This window comes from Coenobita brevimanus, chromosome 46, assembly GCF_032717465.1.
Source record: "Coenobita brevimanus isolate Jiangsu-jjx chromosome 46, ASM3271746v2, whole genome shotgun sequence".
In the NCBI taxonomy this organism is placed as follows: Eukaryota; Metazoa; Arthropoda; class Malacostraca; order Decapoda; family Coenobitidae; genus Coenobita; species Coenobita brevimanus.
In genome coordinates this window covers 15,381,354-15,402,699 of record NC_136999.1, presented here as the reverse complement: position 1 = coordinate 15,402,699, position 21,346 = coordinate 15,381,354, and the positions used below count along the sequence as shown (strand labels likewise).

Genomic DNA, 21,346 nt, shown 5'->3' with positions numbered 1-21,346 from the left:
CACAAGTGAGGAACACAGAGAAGCAGCTGAAAAATGGGAAAGCAGCTGGGGTTGATGAGGTGTGTACAGAAATTATTAACTCTCTAAGTGCCGAGTGACGTTATATCCAATGTAAAATCAGTGGGTCAGGGAGGCCGGAGAACGGCTATAACCGCAAGAGTTTTTGCGCCACGGTTTGAAGTGGCCGCCACTTGATCTCGTCATCAAAGGATGGAGATAGCCTCCCGGCACCTGAGGCAAGCATACCTCAGTCGTCTCTGTGCCTTTGCCAGGTGTAGGACAATGTTTTCTTAAGCCTCTCATCCGATTCTGTACCTGCCTCACATGGACACCTTGCCTCATCCACCACTGCCAAGCCTCTTTCCAAGGATACTAGGATAGGGCTAAGTAATAGTGCCATAGGGCATGTCTTGGATTCAGCTGTGTCTAGCTTGTCTAGTAATGGAGAAGTTATCACGTTGAGAGCAAAGCCAAAGTCAGGGCTGCTAGCACACACGCAAATACCGCCTGCCTCGTGGCGAAAAAATACGTATATATTTTACGTCCTTACTCATCAACGCAACCACCTAGAGAACTGGGGATACATTTATTCGCAAGAAGAGTTGGTGAGTAATATGGATTTTAATTTGTTTCCCTCACTGCTATACTTTCCAAGATATTAAGGTTTGAAAGCAAGCAACTTTGGGAAAAATGTCCATACAGAGGGGCAGGTGGTAGTATAAATCACCAGACATCCAGGGGTTAAGAGTAGTGGAGAGAGGGAAACGAAGTGCTTGTTGGAGATATGTAAGGAGGCATAGATGAGTGAAACTACGCCAGTAGAGTGGAAAAAGGCAGCAAATGTATGGTGCCACGGACAAAAGAAATGGTGAGAGAAGTGAGTACAAGAATTATTGTGGTATAAGTCTATTGAGTGTTGTAGGGAAGGTATATGGAAGTATTATTGTAGAGAATTTAAGAGCGATATCAGGAGTCCTAGTGAGTGACGAACAGGATGGCTTTAGGAGTGGCAGAGGATGTGTGGATCAAATACATGCAGTGAGACAGATAGTGGAGGCTTGTGAGAAGGATTATATAGTGTTTATGACATTTATGGACCTGGAAAAAGCATACGACAAAGTAGACAGAGAAGGGTTGTGGAAGGTTTTGCATGTGTACAGAGTAGATGGTAAGCTGCTAGTGCCGTCAAGATTTTTTATGATGGTAGTGAGGCATGTGTAAGGGTAAATGGGCATCTAAGTGAATGGTTCATCATCAATGTGGGCGTGCAAAAAGGTTGTGTGATAGTACTGCAGCTATTTGAATATACTGTGCCTATAATGATGGAAGCATGAAATTTGGCACACTTACATTTATACCTTAATGAAAATGAAGATAATTGGCTATAGGACCATTGCAGATTTGTCCTGTGACAAAATTGGAGACCATTTTCCAAGATGGCCACCACTGGCAGTTACAGTCCCTTTGAAATGGTAGCTGAAGTTCACTGTAGTGATAGGAGAACTGATTCATTCGTATTACTGTATGTACATCACATCAGTAGTTTATATACAGTAAGTCTAGATTACTGTATGTTTGTTTGTTTACCATAACAGCCAAAACGGCACACCATAACGCATTGTGTCATGGAGGAGGGTATGGTTAAAATGTCCTAACTTGACGAATAAAACAATTTCCAAGCTAGTCGGACCAATGGTTCCATAGTTATGGTAACAGACCCTGTTGGCCAGGCGAGGATGGTCAACTAAACTATGCTAACAGTACTACACTACACTACACTACCTACACTACCTACACTACACTACACTACCTACACTACCTACACTACACTCCACTCCACTACCTACACTACCTACACTACACTAAATACATTACACTAACTACGCTACGCTACATTAACTACACTAACACAACTACAGTACACAAACAATGCAGCACTAACTACACCATCTACACTAACTGCACTAACTACACTACACTACACTACACTACTGGCTTACAGGCCGCCGAAGGTGGCCTGTATGTAAGCAAGTGGTAGATAATTTCAAATATTGTTATTCTAAGAAATCAGTCAGTGGAAAGTCCACCACAGACACAAAGAGCAGTGCACTGTAGAGCAGCACTCCAGCACTTGCAGTGTCCTCTGCAGCCCTTCTTGCAGCCACAACATATGAGTACCCTACAAGCTTTTGTGGCTTCTGGTAGCGTTGTTCAACATATTTCCCATTCACCCTGGACCTTATTCCATCCCCATTCACATGGAGATGAAAACACTAGAGCTGCGATCATCATCTGTGCCCAGCAGTGACCAGCCTGATTAGCAGCCCTCTTGATGTGCTGGATGAATGCAGCCTGTGTAGGATGCAAACCATCAGTTAGTCTGCCTTTCTGGGAGAAAAGTTCCTTCCTTGACTCGTTGACACACTCCTGACTACCGGTACGATCATAATTATAGCAGGACCACAAATCACTCCAGTGGTCCCAGCCATTCCTCTGTTGGCTGTGGGCTTGGTCTGGCGGCCAAGGTGCAGAATGCTGGGGTGACATTTCCATAGGTGTTCCAGGTGCCCCATGCTGTCCCCTTGCCCCTGCCTCAAAACTTGACACCGTGGTGCACCAAGTGAAAGCGTGGAACATTGGCAAGACGACACACCGATCAGGACCAACTGATTGTGAGCTGCCATATCCGGAAAATAACCCAATATTCTGTCTTTGAGCTTGGTGGAGTGGATGCGTCCTACTACTTCAGTCCCAAGTAACGTCAGTCTAATGCTGTACTGATTCACCAGGCTTTTGAGTTTGAAGATCGGTGCAACTACAGCGTCCTTGCAGGCATCTTCAATATAGAATACCGGTTCAGCAAATGCAAAGTCATGGTTTACTGTGTCCACATCAGACTCTTCAGATGTTCTGGATTCTCTTGCCCTGTTTTATAAGGAGACTAGGCGCTGCACATGATACTAGTCGTCTTGCACAATTGGGTCTCATCTACTCAATTTGGCGAGTACTAGTTGGTACTGCAATTTGAAGGCACATTGTTGCACCTGGTCATCAACCCGAATGTTGATGCTTTGCACATGGACGCTCCAGTTGGTGCAGGTTTGCCAAAGAAGAGGCATGTTCCTATGGATATACCTGTCTTACCCAGACTATGACTGGCGAACTTCTTACAGTCATTTGCAGCATCTTCCATGGGTCTCTTCCTCTTTTCTGCAAGCTGTAGTTCCGTTTTGTTATACTGAAGCCTACATGAGTCGTGCCACATGGTTTTGTAATGCTGTAGTGTTGCCTCATTGCGCTCACCGTCATCAAGACGTGATAGAGTTACTGTTCGTGATAAACGACCAATCCTACTGAAACCCACAAGAAGGTCAGCAATTGTCTTGTAGCCAGCTCCTTGCGTGTCAAGTCTGGACTCAGCCAGACAGCGAAGCACATCTATGTTTCTTCCTGGCACAGAACACACTTGCTCCAAACTGTTGGTAGACAATGTGTTGATGTCTCAACCTGTACTGGTTCCACCACCTTGTACATTTTCTCCATTGTTACACTGCCAGACACCTGATGGAAGAAACCGAGATACTGTATGTTACTCCAGTTTTTCTTATTCCGCCCTCGCTAAAATTATACAGATAGCTCTTTATGATCATCGAATAACGATACTTGGCATTATCAACCATACTAGACATATATATTATTGATATGATGTACTTGATACATATTATTCGGTTCTCTTACCACTACAATGGACTTTACCTACCCCTTCAAGGGGCTATAATAGCTGCTGGTGTCCATCTTGGAAAATGGCCGCCAATTTTGTCACAGGGAAAATCGCCGATGGCCCTATAGCCACATATCTTCCAAAGGGCACGATCTAACTCTGTGCCAAATTTCATGCTTCTATCGTCCAAGGCACAATTCTACCAAAAAATTTCACATATCTGCTGTACTATGATGTCCCCATGGTTGTTCAATATATATATGGATGGGGTGATGAGAGGAATATATCTATCTATCTATCTACTCTATCTATCTAACTATTTATCTATCTATCTGTCTAACTATCTATCCATCTCTCTCTCTCTCTCTCTCTCTCTCTCTCTCTCTCTCTCTCTCTCTCTCTCTCTCGTTTTCTTTCCGTTTCCTTACTCCCCCGCTCTGTCTGTCTGTCTATCTGTCTGTCTGTCTCTCTCTCTCTCTCTCTCTCTCTCTCTCTCTCTCTCTCTCTCTCTCTCTCTCTCTCTCTCTATATATATATATATATATATATATATATATATATATATATACTGCCCTGGTTTGTTTGTTTGTCTGTCTGTCTGTCAGAAGGATTACTCAAAAACTTATGAACAGATATTGATGAAATTTTGTGGAAGGGTGGGCCAAGGAAGAGGCCGGTTCCGAATCCGGATCCGGAGTATCCCGCACAATATCTCCAAAAGTTTTAAATGAATTTCAATGAAATTTTGTGGAAAGGTGGGTCATGAACCGAGAATTTTTTTTTTTTAATTTGGGGGCGGATCTGAATACTGATCCGGATCCTATATCCACGGACCCGGATCCGGTATCACTCAAAAAGTTATAAACGGATGTTGATGAAATTTTGTGGAAGGGTGGGCCATGGGCCGAGGAAGAAATGATCAAATTTGGAGGGAGTGTCCGGATCCGTTGTATTCCGCACAATATCTCCAAAAATTCACAATGAATTTCAATGAAATTTTTTGGAAATGTGGGCCATGGACCACGAAAGAATTGATTAAATTTTCGGGCGAATCCAGATCCGGATCCGGATCCGGATCCTGTTTATTGGCAATGGCATTGGCGGAGGTATGCGATATTTGAGCGCTTCCTAGTTCATTAACTGTTATTGACCTCGGCTGCATATTTAACTCAGTCATTCATATGACATATTTCTGATTCATTGCTGTTATCTCCTGACACTGTTACTAAACTCTCAGAGGGTGTTTATTAGAAGGTTACAGGACACCATATGTAATCCCTGCTGTTGGAAAAATTCCTCCTATTTTAAATGAAATTGTCTTGCAGAAGCAGGAAAAAACGTGCTGGAAGTGAAAGAACTCCATAACCCAGAGGACTTTTTTTTTTTTTTAATTATAGTCTTATTATTTCCATCCTTTTTTTTTTTTAAAGCTTAAAAGAGACTTTTTGAAGTTGTACGGCAACTTATAATTAACTTACTACTTCAACATGAGGAAAACTCAGTAGAGCGCATCTTTCCAACAAGGGCAACGTATTTTCCAAACCAATCTTCATAATGGGTTAGGATTTCTCATCACCGATTAGGGTTTCACAAGATATGTATTCCGGATCCAGAATCTGTAATACGATCCGGATCGGTCCCAAAAGTTAATCGATTTTTCCCTGGGACATGGGCTGTCTACCCACCAAATTTTGTAATTTTTTTTTTTAATTGAGTAATCCTGCTAACAGACAAACTAACAAACAAACAGACAAACAAGGGTTAAAACATACCCTCCTTGTCGGAGAAAATAAGCTAAGTTGTCAATTTTCTAATGATATTTTAACATCTTCAGGCTGGTGACTTACTTTTTATCCTTGCAGTCTTCGAACTTGTGTATTTAGCTTAGGGGAGAGTCAGGATCTGGAGGCATTAGTTATTGACTTAATTTAGCCTTTCATACCATCTATCCTTCCTTAGATGTAGAGAATCATCTGAAAACAATAAGAATGCGACTGAAATGTACGTCATTTGAGTGAAACGTTTAGTAACAGTAAAATGACACTTCCTGACCCTTGCATCATCCTCACCAGAAAGAGATCTGGGCCTCCTGATCTTCGACTTGTTCGTTGCGGGGAGTGAGGCGACCAAAGACACGTTAATCTGGATGATCTACTACATGGCCACCAACCCACACATCCAGCGCAGGATGCAAGCTGAGATAGATAAGGCCCTGCCCCGGGGAACTCAGGTCAAACTACAGGATAGGCCCAGGTCAGAAACACGCAAGTGTAGCCTAGTTGACTTGTGTCTGGTGGTTAGAATACATGATTTGTAGTGACGGCCCTGCAAAGTTTTTGTAACCATAAGGTTACTAGAAGTTTTTGTCATGTTGCCAGCAAGAGATGTAGACTATCCATCTGTTCTTAAATTTATCAGACTACGGTCGTCTAGCCTCGGGTCCCTACACTTCAATGGAGGTAATATGGAATATACTATCACTGTCTTTTTGTCTTGATTACAGTGTTGTAAATTGATCAGACGGAAGAATTAAACCCACATGTTAAACTTATTTATCCTCCCCCCCCCAGGGTGCCATACATGGAGGCGGTGATTCATGAGACTTTAAGAGTGTCGTCACTGAGTACCTACGGTATCCAGCACCAAGTGACAGAGGACACCACCCTGGCCGGCTACATTATTCCCAAGGTCAGTAACAAGCTGGGCAATAAGGAGGTGGTACTCTGGTCACTTAAGTACACTCCTCAGCACTTTACATTATTTTTACATATGGCCGGTCCGGTAAATACTGTATTCTCTGTTTTCTCTGTATCATTTTGCTCAAGCCATGTCATTATCAGAATGTATTAAACAGCTCATAAAAAAAATGTGGCTGTAATATGCAAAATACAGTGATGAGAAAGCAGTGACAGAAAGTAGGCTACGCTAACGAGAATGTGGTCTTTAGATTTAAGAAGACATTTAGCCATTTGCTAAAAGAAGTGTCCTTTATTGCCTAACGATCGCCTTTATGGTACCAGTAATAAGATACGTAAATTTCTCACAAGCTAATAGAATCTGTGGAGACAATATCATTGTCGTGATGATACTATAATATTAAGTCGGCAGGCCAAGACCCCCCAGAAAAACTTTTGATGGCATTTTTTGTTCAAAGCTGGCACCCATGCTAGTATCACTATGGTATGAAGTTCTAGAAACACCCGGTTGCCAATATGACATTTGATCTTTAAGGTCACATTTAGAAGTCAAAAAGTCAAATAAGGTCAAATTTTGTGTTTTCCCTCTTCTTTCGTGTACTTCCAAATAATGTAAGGTTTGGCAAGAAACACTGAGGAATTAATGAGATACAAGGGTTGTAAGTTGCAAAATAATAAGTAATTGAGAAGGAAATTAGGATTTAAAATGCTCATTACTCCTTTATGGATCGGATTACACATAAAGATCCGTTCCTTTAACGTCACTTCTTCCAGAAAATAAATCAGTTTCTTCATCAAGAAGGTACTACGATGGTTGAATATTATTTTCCATGTGTTCCCTTACCTTTGGCAATGTTGCTGTTGAAATCCTTAAGATTTAACCAGACCATGTCCACTGCCTGCGTTGTTAAGGCATCCGTCTGCATCACAACCGCATGCATGTAAATATGGTTGCCCCATCCGATGACAGACGCAAGCTTGTGTCCGGCGCTTGGTTTTGCATCCATAAGTAACCATCTGCAAACAGCTACTTGGAACAGATGGCTTCCGTAACCACACCACTTCTAACCGTTTGTTCATTACCTGTCAACCTCCTGTCTCCTGAGGGCTTGGGATAAAGACATCAGGTTTGTTTGCCTGCGGCCACACTTTGACCTGGTGGCTGGTACGTGAGAGATGTAACTTCAGTGTGTCACTCGTTGGTGGCAACATTTCAATCGCCTTTTTTCCATTCTGGGGCAAGTCATTTCTGGCCCTATCAACACCCGAAGAAGAGAACGGTGCCTTGTACAACATACATACGAACTCTTTAACTTTGCCTAACAGACCATCCTTACCAACACCATGCAACAGCTCTGGATGATGCAAATGCACACTCCAACACGATTTCTTCCCATGCCCAGCAAAGGACGGGACAATATCGCACCCAGTTATTGCATGGAACCCAAGCACATTCACTACTACTTGAGGGAGGTTCTCATTGATGACGCACACTGGAAAGCATTCCTGCTCCTTGAAGGTGCCGCTTGTCATCCACACCTGGCACGGTTCGTCCCTGGGGAGGACGTCTGTGTCACGACACTTGGCGATTATGCTTTCAAATCCAGCATCAATGGCTTCAAGGGCATGGAGGACGATCCTTGTGTCCGCCTCCTCGTGGTTTGCCTGTAGTGTTGTTATGACTCCCCGTGTTGTCGAATATTCATTTGGTTTGCTGCCACCAACAACTATCTCCTTGTCTGTGTCATTGTGCTTGATAAGTCTGCCACCGAAACATGGCAAGCTCTTCCTTGTTTTCATCTGAAGTGTCAATCACCTTTCAGGTTGGTCTCTTCACCTATCAGGACTCCATATTATAATTACAAATCATAATAGATAGATAGATAAATAGATAGATAGACAGCCCTATGCGAGCCTGGGAAAAGGAAATGAGCTTGCAAATTACACTGAGGAAAGCTGACAACAGTGGCCAGTAAGGAGATGATGCAGTTAGTTGTCAGCAGTCCACCCGTGAACAAAGCCCTAGTGACCATACACACACATACACACATACTCACACACAGGCTTCTTAAACTTTCCATCCACAAGGAACACACGTGATACGTCTCCTGTTTCACCAGAATTTAGGAAAGAGAGCTCAGAAGGAGACAAGCCATACAAGAGGCAGGTCGCAGGGAGAAGGGCTTGGCAACTAGAGAGAGAGAGAGGGAGCGAGAGCGAGACAGAGAGATAGCTAGCGGGACTCTATACTTCGCTCTGTGTGAGAGACTTGTTAATATTTCCAAGACAAATAAAAATAGTCCCATACTATTCTTTACCTCTCCTGTCACTACATGACAAATGGGAAAGAAGATTATCTACTACAAGCTACTCCAAGATATAAAAACCGCTCGTCCACAAGTCTAATATATATATAACTCAACCACAAAGGAACCACAAAGTATTTTATGACATTTGGCAGCAGCGAATCTACGGACATCGTCTCCGAATCAAAAGCAAATTTCTACAAAAGCAGGCGAGACTCTACAAGATTAGCTTCAGTTCTACAGTGATTCCTACAAAATACAGCCTACAATGCAAATAGCCTACAAGTCTACAAAACAACTCTATAATCTTCACGTAACTTCAAGCAGCAACAAGAAGTATATAAAACAAAGCAAGTAAAGAAGAGGAAAAACCAAAGCAACAAGCACACAAGCCCCCACCACTCTCTCCCGCTATCGCTGACGCAGAGGTCAAGACACGCAGCAAAACACCAAGTCCATATTCACAACTCATCTTACCCACCCGTCTTCACTCAAGTTACTCATCGCTACTCATTCACTCACCACAGCTACCAGTGTGGGAAGCCGACGTCACCATGTGCTGAGATGACATCACAGCGCGAGTCTGCCATGCCAAGCAACGTGTGACTGACACCAGGCACTTCTCACCCACTACTCATTACTCATTATTCACATAGCTCCTACTCATACTCATTTATTTTCACAGTTAAGTTGGAAATTCGACGTTCTATGCTGAGGTCTGTCTGGGACAGCCGTTAACCACCACAAGCACCAGGCCATGGAATTTCCTGAGTAATATCGTCCATCAACACACCACTAGAATTATCAAGAGATCTTCAATCAAACCTGTATTTTTCTTCCGAGATCGACTTTTGTATCGACACACCTCTACAATCTGTATCAAGTGGGTAAAATTATACTTACTCATTTCTTCTCAGTGCTAAAATTAGCTATATTCAACTTATTTACTCATCTATTTTGCTAGGACATAAATAAACAAGAGGCGTATTTCATAACACCATATCTTAATGACAGGAATATTTTCGCCACCCCCCACGTTAATACCAGATGACACACAATTTGCCACAACAACAGACTCACAATTAAGAGAGCCCCAAGGCAACACACCAGATAACACACAAATTGCCACAACATCAGACTCACAATTAAGAGAGCCTCAAGGCAGCCCACCCCTTGTACAAACCTCACCACACACTAAATATCGAGAAACAAATACGGCAGTTTCAGATGATGAGTGGGAAACCACCTCTGACGTAGGAAGTGCGGACTTTGCCACTGCCTTGCACACGTATGCCAATACACTTAACAGGGTTCACCGGTCCGGTCGTACATATTCCACCATTCCCTCACACAACGATAAACACGTCCAAGTTGAATTAACAGGGCAAACAGTAAAAATGGATCAAGAAACAAATACCGCTGATCTAACAACCGCACCTCACGTGTTTGTGTATCACGAGGATAAAACTGCCCCAAAATTCTCTGGCACAGACAAAGATCGCATTGATGTCATTTCATTAGTCAGTCAGTGCGAACAAATGTTCATCAAGCGCCACATACTAGATGAACAAGAGAAAATTGCTATTTTTTCATCTTGCATAAGCCAGGAAAGATGTCCAGCAAGCAATTTATTGCGCTCAGATAAGCTCCATCGTGCTAGGACATACGATGAATTTAAAACTGAATTTCTGAAGAAATTTTCTGGAGGTATGAACTTCTTGCCAGGTATAATTCCAGAATTACATAAAATTGTAGATCTTGTTAGGGAGCACACTACAAACCATGTGCTCAGTGAAATAAGTGCTGATGTCTCCACAATCAAGAGAACTTTATTAGCTACATTGGAGAATTCTAATTGGATAACAGATGATGGAAAGATGTCCCCAGACCTCGTCGTGGACATCATTGGTTATGTAGCTGCCTTGTGTAAATTACCTGATAGGACCCTTAAGATCGCCAAGACGATCGCGTACACCCCAGGAATGTAATTGCTAGACTTAATGAACGAGGTAGAGATGCAGTGCAGTAAAGCAGGTGTGGTCGACACACATGCACATTCTGGTAGAATCAGGGTACCTGGGACAGTATCAGCTGTGAAAACATCTACACCGACCCCAAACAGAGAACAAAATCGATCGCGACCAGAAATAAGGCAGGCCAAACAAACAAAAACGCCTAGGCCTCGTTCCCAGACGCCTTCCTACAGGCAGTTTCATAAGTTTTCGCGCAGCCCGAGCAGGTCTCGCGCCATAAACAACACTTCTTATGGGAAATCACCTCGTAGGTCACAGTCAAGGGATAGGTCCATTCTATGTCATTATTGTGCAAAACCAGGACACACAAGGTATGAATGCTTTATCAAGGCAAAAGAGGACAAACAAAAGACACAAGGATTTGGTCCTTACTGTAGGCATCATAGATACCAAGGGCACTGGACTAGTGATTGCAAAACAGTAGAAAAAATTGTGTCTATGTTCAAATCGGGGGAAGACCAAGTCATGACAAAAAACGAACAAACGTAAAGAAGAACAAGGCTAAACTTCACATAGGAGGCATGTTGGGAAATGAGTGTATCTTGATACCAGCTGTGTGTGAGGATCAAAACGTTTCCTTATTTTTAGATACAGGCTCTCCAGTGAACTTAATAACACATGAAGAACTAAATAGAATTCTTAAAGATAAAAAGAAAGTAACTTTTCTGGATGAAGCTGATTTAGATTTATACACAGTAGATGGACAAGAGATTAGAGTGAAGGGTATGATAAGATTAAATCTCAGTTTCACAGAAACTACAAGACCATTCTCTGCATTTTTCTATATCGTTGAAAACTTAGCAATTAAAGCTCATATGTTACTGGGCTTAAGATCCATGAGAGCTGAGAACATAACTATACTCCCACAAATGAATGGAATAGACTTTGATAATGAATTCATAGAGGAAATAACTTCAGAGCCCTCACCGATTGGTAGAAGAGAGCCAAAAAGAATTGGTAATATTAAAGGCTTAAACAAACATACACAAACAGATGAGTGTATAGATCCACTCCCACCACCAACCCCATCCTCCAGAATTAGTGACCCAGATAACAGTACTGATTTATCAATTTTTCCAGCCCATCTCACTAATGATTTAGTTATACCACCTAATTCATACATGATGGTTACCATAAAGAGCAAATTACGGAATAGTACTGTTCTTGTCTTAGAAGAATTATGTAAAGGGATTGTCAATAGAAAACGCATTATGTCATACGAACGACGAAGGGCAAACTCAGATATTCATAATTAATCACATGAATGGGGAAGTTCAGTTGAAAAAGGGAACTTGCATAGTTAATATTGAAAAATGTCCCGCCCCTGTGAAGGAAATAGTTATAGCTGGAGTAACAAGTGAGATAAAATCTACGGATAGAGAAAGAATAAAAGAGAATTTAATTGACTCAGGTGAATTTGATGAAGAAAATGATTTGTTAACCCTGCTGGAAACACACAGGGACACCGTAGCATTGCCCGGAGAACAATTAGGGTGTACTAACTTGATTAATCACATGATTAATGTGCACCCAGAAAGACCACCAATTTTCGTACCAGCTTACCGCATACCACACTCCCAACGTACACTTGCAAATCAGTATGTCGATGAAATGTTAAAACTTGGAATTATTGAGCCTTCAGTCTCCCCGTGGAATGCCCCCCTATTCTTCGTGCCCAAACGAAATGGAGAAATGCGTGCGGTAGTAGATTACCGTAAACTAAATAATCACACAATCCCAGACAGATTTCCCATGCCATTGCTAAGCGATGTTCTACAGAATATTGGTCCTGAGAATAATATATTCTCGACCATCGATCTCCTAAACGGCTACTATCAGATTCTGGTATCTAAGGAGTCACGTAAATACACTGCCTTTTCAACAAACAGAGGCCATTATCAATATACAAGAATGCCAATGGGACTGAGGACAGCCCCAGGCACATTCCAGCGTCTTATGAATTACGTATCGTCCGGAATTTTAGGACAAGGAATATTTGTTTATCTTGACGATATTATAATCGCAACGAAGAATATTAAGGATCATCTCAGGAAATCAGACTTACTCTTACAAAAGCTTAGTGATGCTGGATTAAAAATTAAACTTTCTAAATGCAAATTTTGCTTAAAGGAAATAAATTTCTTAGGCCACAAATTAAGTTCTGATGGTATTCACACCACTGATGACAAAATACAGGCAGTGAGAGATTTTCCTGAACCCACTACGACTGACGAAGTTAGACAATTTTTAGGTCTGGCTGGGTACTATAGGTCATTCGTACCACAGTTCTCTCATATAGCCTTTCCTCTATTCCAACTACTCAAAAAAGATGCTGTATTCCAATGGGAAGAAGAACAAAAAAGGGCGTTTAACAATCTAAAAATTAAACTAACAAATGCACCTTGTTTAGCATATCCGGATTACACAAAATCATTTCTTATTTGTACAGACGCATTAGTTAAAGGATTAGGGGCTGTACTGATGCAGGAAGATAAAAGAGGAAAGAATCAACCAATTGCATTTGCCAGCAGACAAACAAGAGGTGCGGAGAAAAATTATTGCACTACAGACTTAGAGGCACTTGCAGTGGTTTTTGCATTACAGAAGTTTCGAGATTTGGTATATGGTTACGAAATCCACTTATTCACCGACCATAAACCTCTGGTGGGTATGTTTAAAGAAAAACTCCTTTCTGGGAGGAGAGCAAGATGGAAATGTACAGTTGAAAACTACAATGTACAAATTCATTATATACAAGGTAAAATGAACATAGTAGCTGACGCATTATCTAGGAACCCGAACACAATTCAGGTCGCGGCGTTAGATCTCAAAGGAAATATCCCAAACCACGAGGATATCGCAAAGGCACAAAGACTTGACCCAATATGGTCTAAAGTAATATACAAGTTAGAAAGTGGAGATGACATACAATTACCCAAACTGCATGTCCCACTTGAACAATTCACAATGGTCAGTAATACATTATACAAAATTAACTCTAAACAACCAAAACGCCAAAGAAATACTAACCAGTTGGTAGTACCTAATGACATGATACCCCAAGTATTACGATTGATACACGACAGCCCACATGCAGGACATCCTGGAAAGGATAAGACATTCAACCAAGCCCAGCTATTATATTACTGGCCTTCATTACGAAAAGATATAAACAATCATATAGGCAGATGCGAATCATGTGCGAAACACAAAGGATACCCAATCACACCTGCACCGATGGGTAATTACCCTGTACCACATCAACCATTGGACGTTGTCGCTGTTGATTTACTCAAGATGCCATTATCATACAATAATAACCTATACTTATTCGTAGCAACGGATCATTTTTCCCGTTATGTCATTTTAGCTCCAATTAAAGATAAGACAGCAGAGACAGTAGCAAAGGCAATAACAGATAATGTAATATGTCGCTTTACTACCCCAAAGGTATTAATAAGTGATAATGGAGGAGAATTTAATTCTGAGATCTTACAAGAAATATGTAAACAATACAACATCAAAAAGGTTAACGTTTTGGCCTATCACCCAGCATCGAATGGGTTGGTAGAGAGACAAAATAAAAAGGTATTAGATGTGCTACGACACATTCTCAGTGAAAATTATGCAAGCTGGGATGATTGGATTCCCAGAGTAGAGGCTTCAATTAATGGGTCTATAAATAAATCCATCGGTGACACACCACATTTCATTATATATGGCACAGATAAAAAATTACCATATGAGCTCCTAGAAGGTGACAGCATGCCTATATACAATTACGATGATTACTCTAAACTCCGTTTACGTGAATTCCAGGACATTCACAAAAGAGTAAAAAAACAATTAACGATGTCCAAGGAAGAAATGACGGAGGCATTTAACAAGAAGGCAAAAGATTCACCTATCAGCTTAGGAGACATTGTTTACGGTGTCATTCATACGAGAGACAATAAATTATCCCCAAAATTTGAGGGCCCATACAGAGTAATTAACATAAAAGCAAACAAAGTTTTAATTAAGTCACTTTCAAGTGGCGAGGAGAAACAAGTTCATATTGACCATTTAAAACGAGTTTCAAGGGAATTATCACATAATTATTCAGCCTCGGATACAACCGAACAGGTGAACGTACCTCAAGAAACCAAGCAAGAATACAACAATGATTACAAAAAGAAATTAAGGTCATATACCAAACAATCGAACATAGGTGCAACTGTTCCAATCAAATCTACAGTACATCATTTACGAGAATTAAATATCGATTTAAACTCCTTCTATAAATGAAATAACAATCAACCGTAACGCACATCATCACTATCATCGACCACAGCATTATAGGAAATTAATTTTTTTTTTTTTTTTCGGTAGGTTACGATGAAGGGACTTATGCTATGGATTCTCCTCTACATAGCAAGAGGATATGCGCACTTAGACCCCAAACATATAGTACGACAAGGATGCCTCATAGCTCCAACGGCCACGACTACAATCGTTAAGGACGTCATGAGTACTGAAATAAGTCTAGATTACTTGTATGACTTACCTACTTATCTAGACAGACTTGCGACGCCGATGCGAACTCTGGACTTCATGATAGGAAATTATGTTTCACAAGCACATAACACCAAGGAAGTGAATGAAATGGTAAAGTTAGCGAAATGGAAACTAGAACAGGTGAAGTCAACTATGCTCGTCATGATCCAAGATCTCCCATCTTATGGAACGAAGGAAATTAGGATTTAAAATGCTCATTACTCCTTTATGGATCGGATTACACATAAAGATCCGTTCCTTTAACGTCACTTCTTCCAGAAAATAAATCAGTTTCTTCATCAAGAAGGTACTACGATGGTTGAATATCATTTTCCATGTGTCCCCTTACCTTTGGCAATGTTGCTGTTGAAATCCTTAAGATTTATCCAGACCATGTCCACTGCCTGCGTTGTTAAGGCATCCGTCTGCATCACAACCGCATGCATGTAAATATGGTTGCCCCATCCGATGACAAACGCAAGCTTGTGTCCGGCACTTGGTTTTGCATCCACAAGTAACCATTAGCAAACAGCTGCTTGGAACAGATGGCTTCCGTAACCACACCACTTCTAACCGTTTGTTCATTACCTGTCAACCTCCTGTCTCCTGAGGGCTTGGGATAAAGACATCAGGTTTGTTTGCCTGCGGCCACACTTTGACCTGGTGGCTGGTACGTGAGAGATGTAACTTCAGTGTGTCACTCGTTGGTGGCAACATTTCAATCGCCTTTTTTCCATTCTGGGGCAAGTCATTTCTGGCCCTATCAACACCCGAAGAAGAGAACGGTGCCTTGTACAACATACATACGAACTCTTTAACTTTGCCTAACAGACCATCCTTACCAACACCATGCAACAGCTCTGGATGATGCAAATGCACACTCCAACACGATTTCTTCCCATGCCCAGCAAAGGACGGGACAATATCGCACCCAGTTATTGCATGGAACCCAAGCACATTCACTACTACTTGAGGGAGGTTCTCATTGATGACGCACACTGGAAAGCATTCCTGCTCCTTGAAGGTGCCGCTCGTCATCCACACCTGGCACGGTTCGTCCCTGGGGAGGACGTCTGTGTCACGACACTTGGCGATTATGCTTTCAAATCCAGCATCAATGGCTTCAAGGGCATGGAGGACGATCCTTGTGTCCGCCTCCTCGTGGTTTGCCTGTAGTGTTGTTATGACTCCCCGTGTTGTCGAATATTCATCTGGTTTGCTGCCACCAACATTTATCTCCTTGTCTGTGTCATTGTGCTTGATAAGTCTGCCACCGAAACATGGCAAGCTCTTCCTTGTTTTCATCTGAAGTGTCGATCACCTTTCAGGTTGGTCTCTTTACCTGCCCAACTCTTCTGGTCCTCGTAGCTGACTTGATAGATAAAGGCCTGTACTGGTCAAACACAAAGTCAGTCCTGGAAACCATGCCACGTAACTGCTTCGCCACAGTCTTCTCGAAGTTTTTGGCATAGTCACCGAAGGTCTTGCTTTGGTGGCTTCTCTAGGGACTGAATCAGTGCATGGCCATCGATTATGATGCATGGTTTTCCTGTTGTATCCGGTGTTCCTTTGACTTTCTCTACACCAAGATCAGTGGTTAGCAAGGGAAGCATTGCAGACCTCTGGATACCCTGTTCATCGTTTTATCTGTGTTTGTCAAACTAGGTGGTACAACTGACAGTTCATGCTCCAATACTTTGTGAAGATCGACTACTCGCCCAGCTTGTGATGTATAGAACAGTCTCTGTATCAATTGCCAGTCCACTTTGAATGTGTTGGTGACCCTCTGCTTTCGATCTTGCACAGGTGTTTCGTACAGCGTTGCAAACGTCTTTGACTTCTGGTGTTTCTGGCGATCGAAGAAAGGCACAGTCTTCTCCACTAATCTCTTCTTTCCATTCTGTAACACGACATCCTCCCCTCTGTCTTTGGCAGTGAGGAGGTCCGCAGTTACCTCATCTGTGGCAAAGTCGTTGGTAGTTAGTGATCTCAGCCTTGTCACAGCGGTGGATATGTCTTCTTTATCGGATGTTGTGAACACCTTGAATCGCCAAAACTGGGCCTCAAGCTTGGATACAGCATCCCAGTCCTGTTTCATTTTGGATGGAAGGCTATCTTTCCGAGATGAGAAATTTTCCTTAGCGTCGTCATTGCAAAGGCCATAGAGATGCAAAGTGTCCTCCAATACCTGGGACCTCTCGGACCAGGTTGTGCAAAACCGGTCTCTTGCCGTGTCGTTCTGCGTAATTCCAATTACTCCGTTGGATAGCTTGCACACCATGTTTACCCATTCGGAGGCTTGGTCGACTGAAACTTGGTTAAATCTGCCTGCATGTCGTTTCACAACGAAATTTCACGTCAGGAATTCTTCGTGTTCCTCTGGTGCGGTCTGTGCAAGTCCTTTCATGTCTGCGAGATAGAATGACATTTATATTGAAAGATTTCTTCACATTTACCAACTAGTATGGATTTTAAAACCCTTGTATCTCATTATTTCCTCAATATTTCATGCCAAATCTAACATTATTTGAAATTACAAGATAAGAAGGGAAACCTTGGCAACCGGGTGATTCTAAATGCCTGGACCACAGTGATACTAGCACGGTTGCCAGCTCTGAACAAAAAATGCCATCAAAAGTTTTTTTTAGGCATATTTCCTGGGTTTGGCCTGCCGACTATAAGGATGATGTTTCACATGTTGAAAGTGTTTACCCGTTCAGCCCGAGTACATCATTTGGTCTCTTCACCCTCTTTTCCAATATATTTCACTTTGGTGCCCTTCCTTTATTTCTTCGCAGTTTCACTTCAAACTTGGTACAACTATTTCTTGCCCAAATCCATCCAGACTTTTTTGTAGACCTTTTAATGTATTTATGAAGCCAAAGGTCAAACCACACAAACATACAACTTTGGAGCTCCTATGTTCTTGCATGTTCTTTAATGATCATGGGAATTTGTGCAGAAGTATGCTAGTATACCATAGCTTTGTGGAAATCATCCTGGCTTCCCTAGGGAATTTTGAGTCTTTGATTTAATTTTACTCTCGTTGCCACCATCTAACTTAATAAAGCTTATGGAAAACTTATCGTAGCAAAAGGGTTAATGGAGACTGTTTCTGATCCTTTCATTACTAGTCCCTCGAAGTGCAGGTAAAATCATGTGGAAGTAACACACACACACACACACACACACACACACAAAGTTCTTGGACTAAGGAGTTATATGATGCATTTTTTTTTTTTTTATCTTAGGGCACCCTAATCAGCAGCTCCAACACCTCGGTCCATCACAGCCCCCGATACTGGCACCAACCCCACAAGTTCACGCCAGACCGCTGGCTTGACCACAACGGACAGTTGGACTCAAAGAAGGAAGGATTCCTGCCATTCGGTGTCGGTGAGTGAAATGGACAGATACACTTACATGTAATTTGGTGTTTTCAACAAAGCATTCATATCCTAAGTCACAATCTGAGGATTCATAAAAATAGGGGACGAAATAAACCGAGATTGCTGCCTACTCTGGGAAAAAGAATAAAAATACATATTTATCCAGTCGCTGTTTTAAGTCAGCATTAAGTTCCGCATTGTTTATTAGGTTTTGATCTTCCCACACATTTCGGACCAACTTATTATGGATCTGTGGATGTCTCTCTAAGTTTGTCTTTCAGTATCAGTCAGTTACAGCTGATACACTTTTACGTCTCTGGTAAAACATCGCTCATATTAGGTGGATTATAATTAACTGACTTTTAAGTGACAATTATTAATAAAGCACAACATGAAAATGAATGAATTAATAGTAATGAACTGAGCAGAGATCTTTGTAAGATATTCATTTAATTGAAAGAGGAGCTCTCATTATTTTAGGTTCTCGTAACAGCTTAATAAAAAGGAGTAATATTTTGCAAATAATGCATTATTATGGATATAAATCTTAAACTACGTAAAGCAGAGATGTGATAAAAATCCTTACTAGAGTAACAGTTTCGTTATGATAAAACATATGTAAATCAAATAAAACACTGAAGTGAGGATGATGATGATGATGATGATGATGATGATGATAATGATGATGATGATGATGATGGCAGTAATGGATATGTTGAAAGTATCATCATCATCGTCATCTTCCTCATCATCATCATCAGTCACCCCATTTTCCTCCAAATAAACAGGAGCGTAGGGGCCCGGAGCTAGGCTACTCACTCCCGACATTTAAGGCAATGGTGATCAGCCCCTTTTGTACCTGAGTGGCATTATGCGAGGAGTAGGCTGTAGCACCAGTTGAGCAGGGCAGTACTCCCAAAGTGGAATGGAAAGCTGCTGACAGGGAGAGCTGGAGCTCCCGTTTCATCAGCCCTCGGGACTAGTTCCTGACCATCCCCCATTGCTGAACTTGTTCAGTGTTTCAGTAACACAGAGAGTAGACCAGCATGCTCTCCAGTACAAATTTCTCTGTCAGCACCAAACTAAATGCACAGTACACACTACACTTCCTTTTCAAAATTAGAAAAGAAGAATGGCGACTGAAAACTAAGCCTAGGAGTCCCCGAGGAGGGGACCATAAGTGCCCCCACCATCCTCCCCTCTCCCGGTGACGACTCAACTAGCTGCCTGAAACCACTGTCTGACTCACTTCTTCTTCATTTCCGCAACATTTGCGGCCTATTCTCTAACTTTCGCTCTGTTGAGCACCATCTCTCCTCCTCTAGACCTCACCTTCTCTTCCTAACTGAGACTCAGCTGTCTGAGGCAACTGATGGCAAATCCTTTTCTGTATCCTCCTACTTTCTCTATACTCAATTCAAAGCCAAAGGTGGCTGTTGTGTACACGTATGCAACGACCTATCTTGCTCTCGTGTTCCTGAACTTGCTTCTTCTGAATTCTCTACACTCTGGCTTCAGCTTTCCTGTCATTCTCTGACTAATTATATCTGATGTTTACTTATCCCCTAAATCTACTGACTATGAAAAATTCTCTGACTATCTTACATCTACAATGCAACATATTCTATTCATTTCTCCTTTCTCCGAAATCTCCATTCTAGGAGACTTCAGTGTTCACTGCCACCTTTGGCTCCTCTCTCCTTTCACTGATCCACCTGGTGAACAAGCCTACATTTTTCTATCTTTAATGACCTAGAGCAGCTTGTACAGCATCCTACCCGTATCCCTGACTGCCTTGGAGAGAACTCCAACATACTTGACCTCTTCCTTACAACGAATCAACTGCTTACGCTGTTAATCTTTCCTCTCCTTTGGGCTCCTCTGATCACAACTTTATTACCTTAACCTGTCCAATAGCTCCATTACAGCCTATGGACCCTCCAAGGAAACGTCGATTGTGGCACTTTGGAGCTGTGGATTGGGAAGCAATTAGGCAGCACTTCTTTGATTTTCCCTGGAATGATCATTGCTTCCATGGCCGGGAGCCATCTGAGTGTGCCTTGCACAATACAGAGGTTATTCTCTCGGGCATGGAAGCATACATTCCTTTCTCATATCCTTTGACTCATGCAAGAAAGCCTTGGTTTAATCACGCTTGTTTTAATGCTGTCCACAAGGAGAGGGCCTATAAAAGGTACCGGAGCCAACCCACCCCTGAATCACATCCTTTTTTATGTTTCTGCCCGGAATTGTGCTAAGTTTATTCTTCCTTCTGCTATAAATAATTTCATCCGTACTAAATGCTGTCAACTCTTCAACTCGAATTCTTCCCACTCCTTCTGGCACCTTGCCAAAAAAACTTTCTAACAACTTTACCTCATCATCCATCTTTTCTCTTTTCCACTCTGATGGCTCTGTAGCTATTTCCTCTACTCATAAAGCAGATTTCTTTGCTCAGACTTTCTCCTCCATTTCCACCTTAGACGATTCTGATGCTGTTCCTCCATCACTTCCCCCCTCTAACTTCCTCATGGCTGACATTAAGATTTCTTCAGCTGATGTATTCTCTGCCATCACAAGCCTCAGTACTAACAAGGCATATGGACCTGATGGAGTCCCTCCTGCTGTCCTCAAGAACTGTGCTTTTCTGCTTACACCCTGCCTA

At 41.9% G+C, this 21,346-nt stretch overlaps 1 protein-coding gene across 1 annotated transcript in view; it reads left to right on the top strand.

The window, feature by feature from the left end:
- Positions 1-18,696, top strand: part of LOC145398655 (cytochrome P450 2L1-like) — a 58,742-nt gene extending 40,046 nt beyond the window's left edge. Inside the window, exons 7-9 of the mRNA XM_080271461.1 lie at positions 5,794-5,974; positions 6,292-6,409; positions 18,544-18,696. Of these exons, the coding sequence (XP_080127587.1) occupies positions 5,794-5,974; positions 6,292-6,409; positions 18,544-18,696 (452 nt within the window). The remainder of the gene's footprint in view (positions 1-5,793; positions 5,975-6,291; positions 6,410-18,543) is intronic.
- Positions 18,697-21,346: the final 2,650 nt, after the last annotated feature.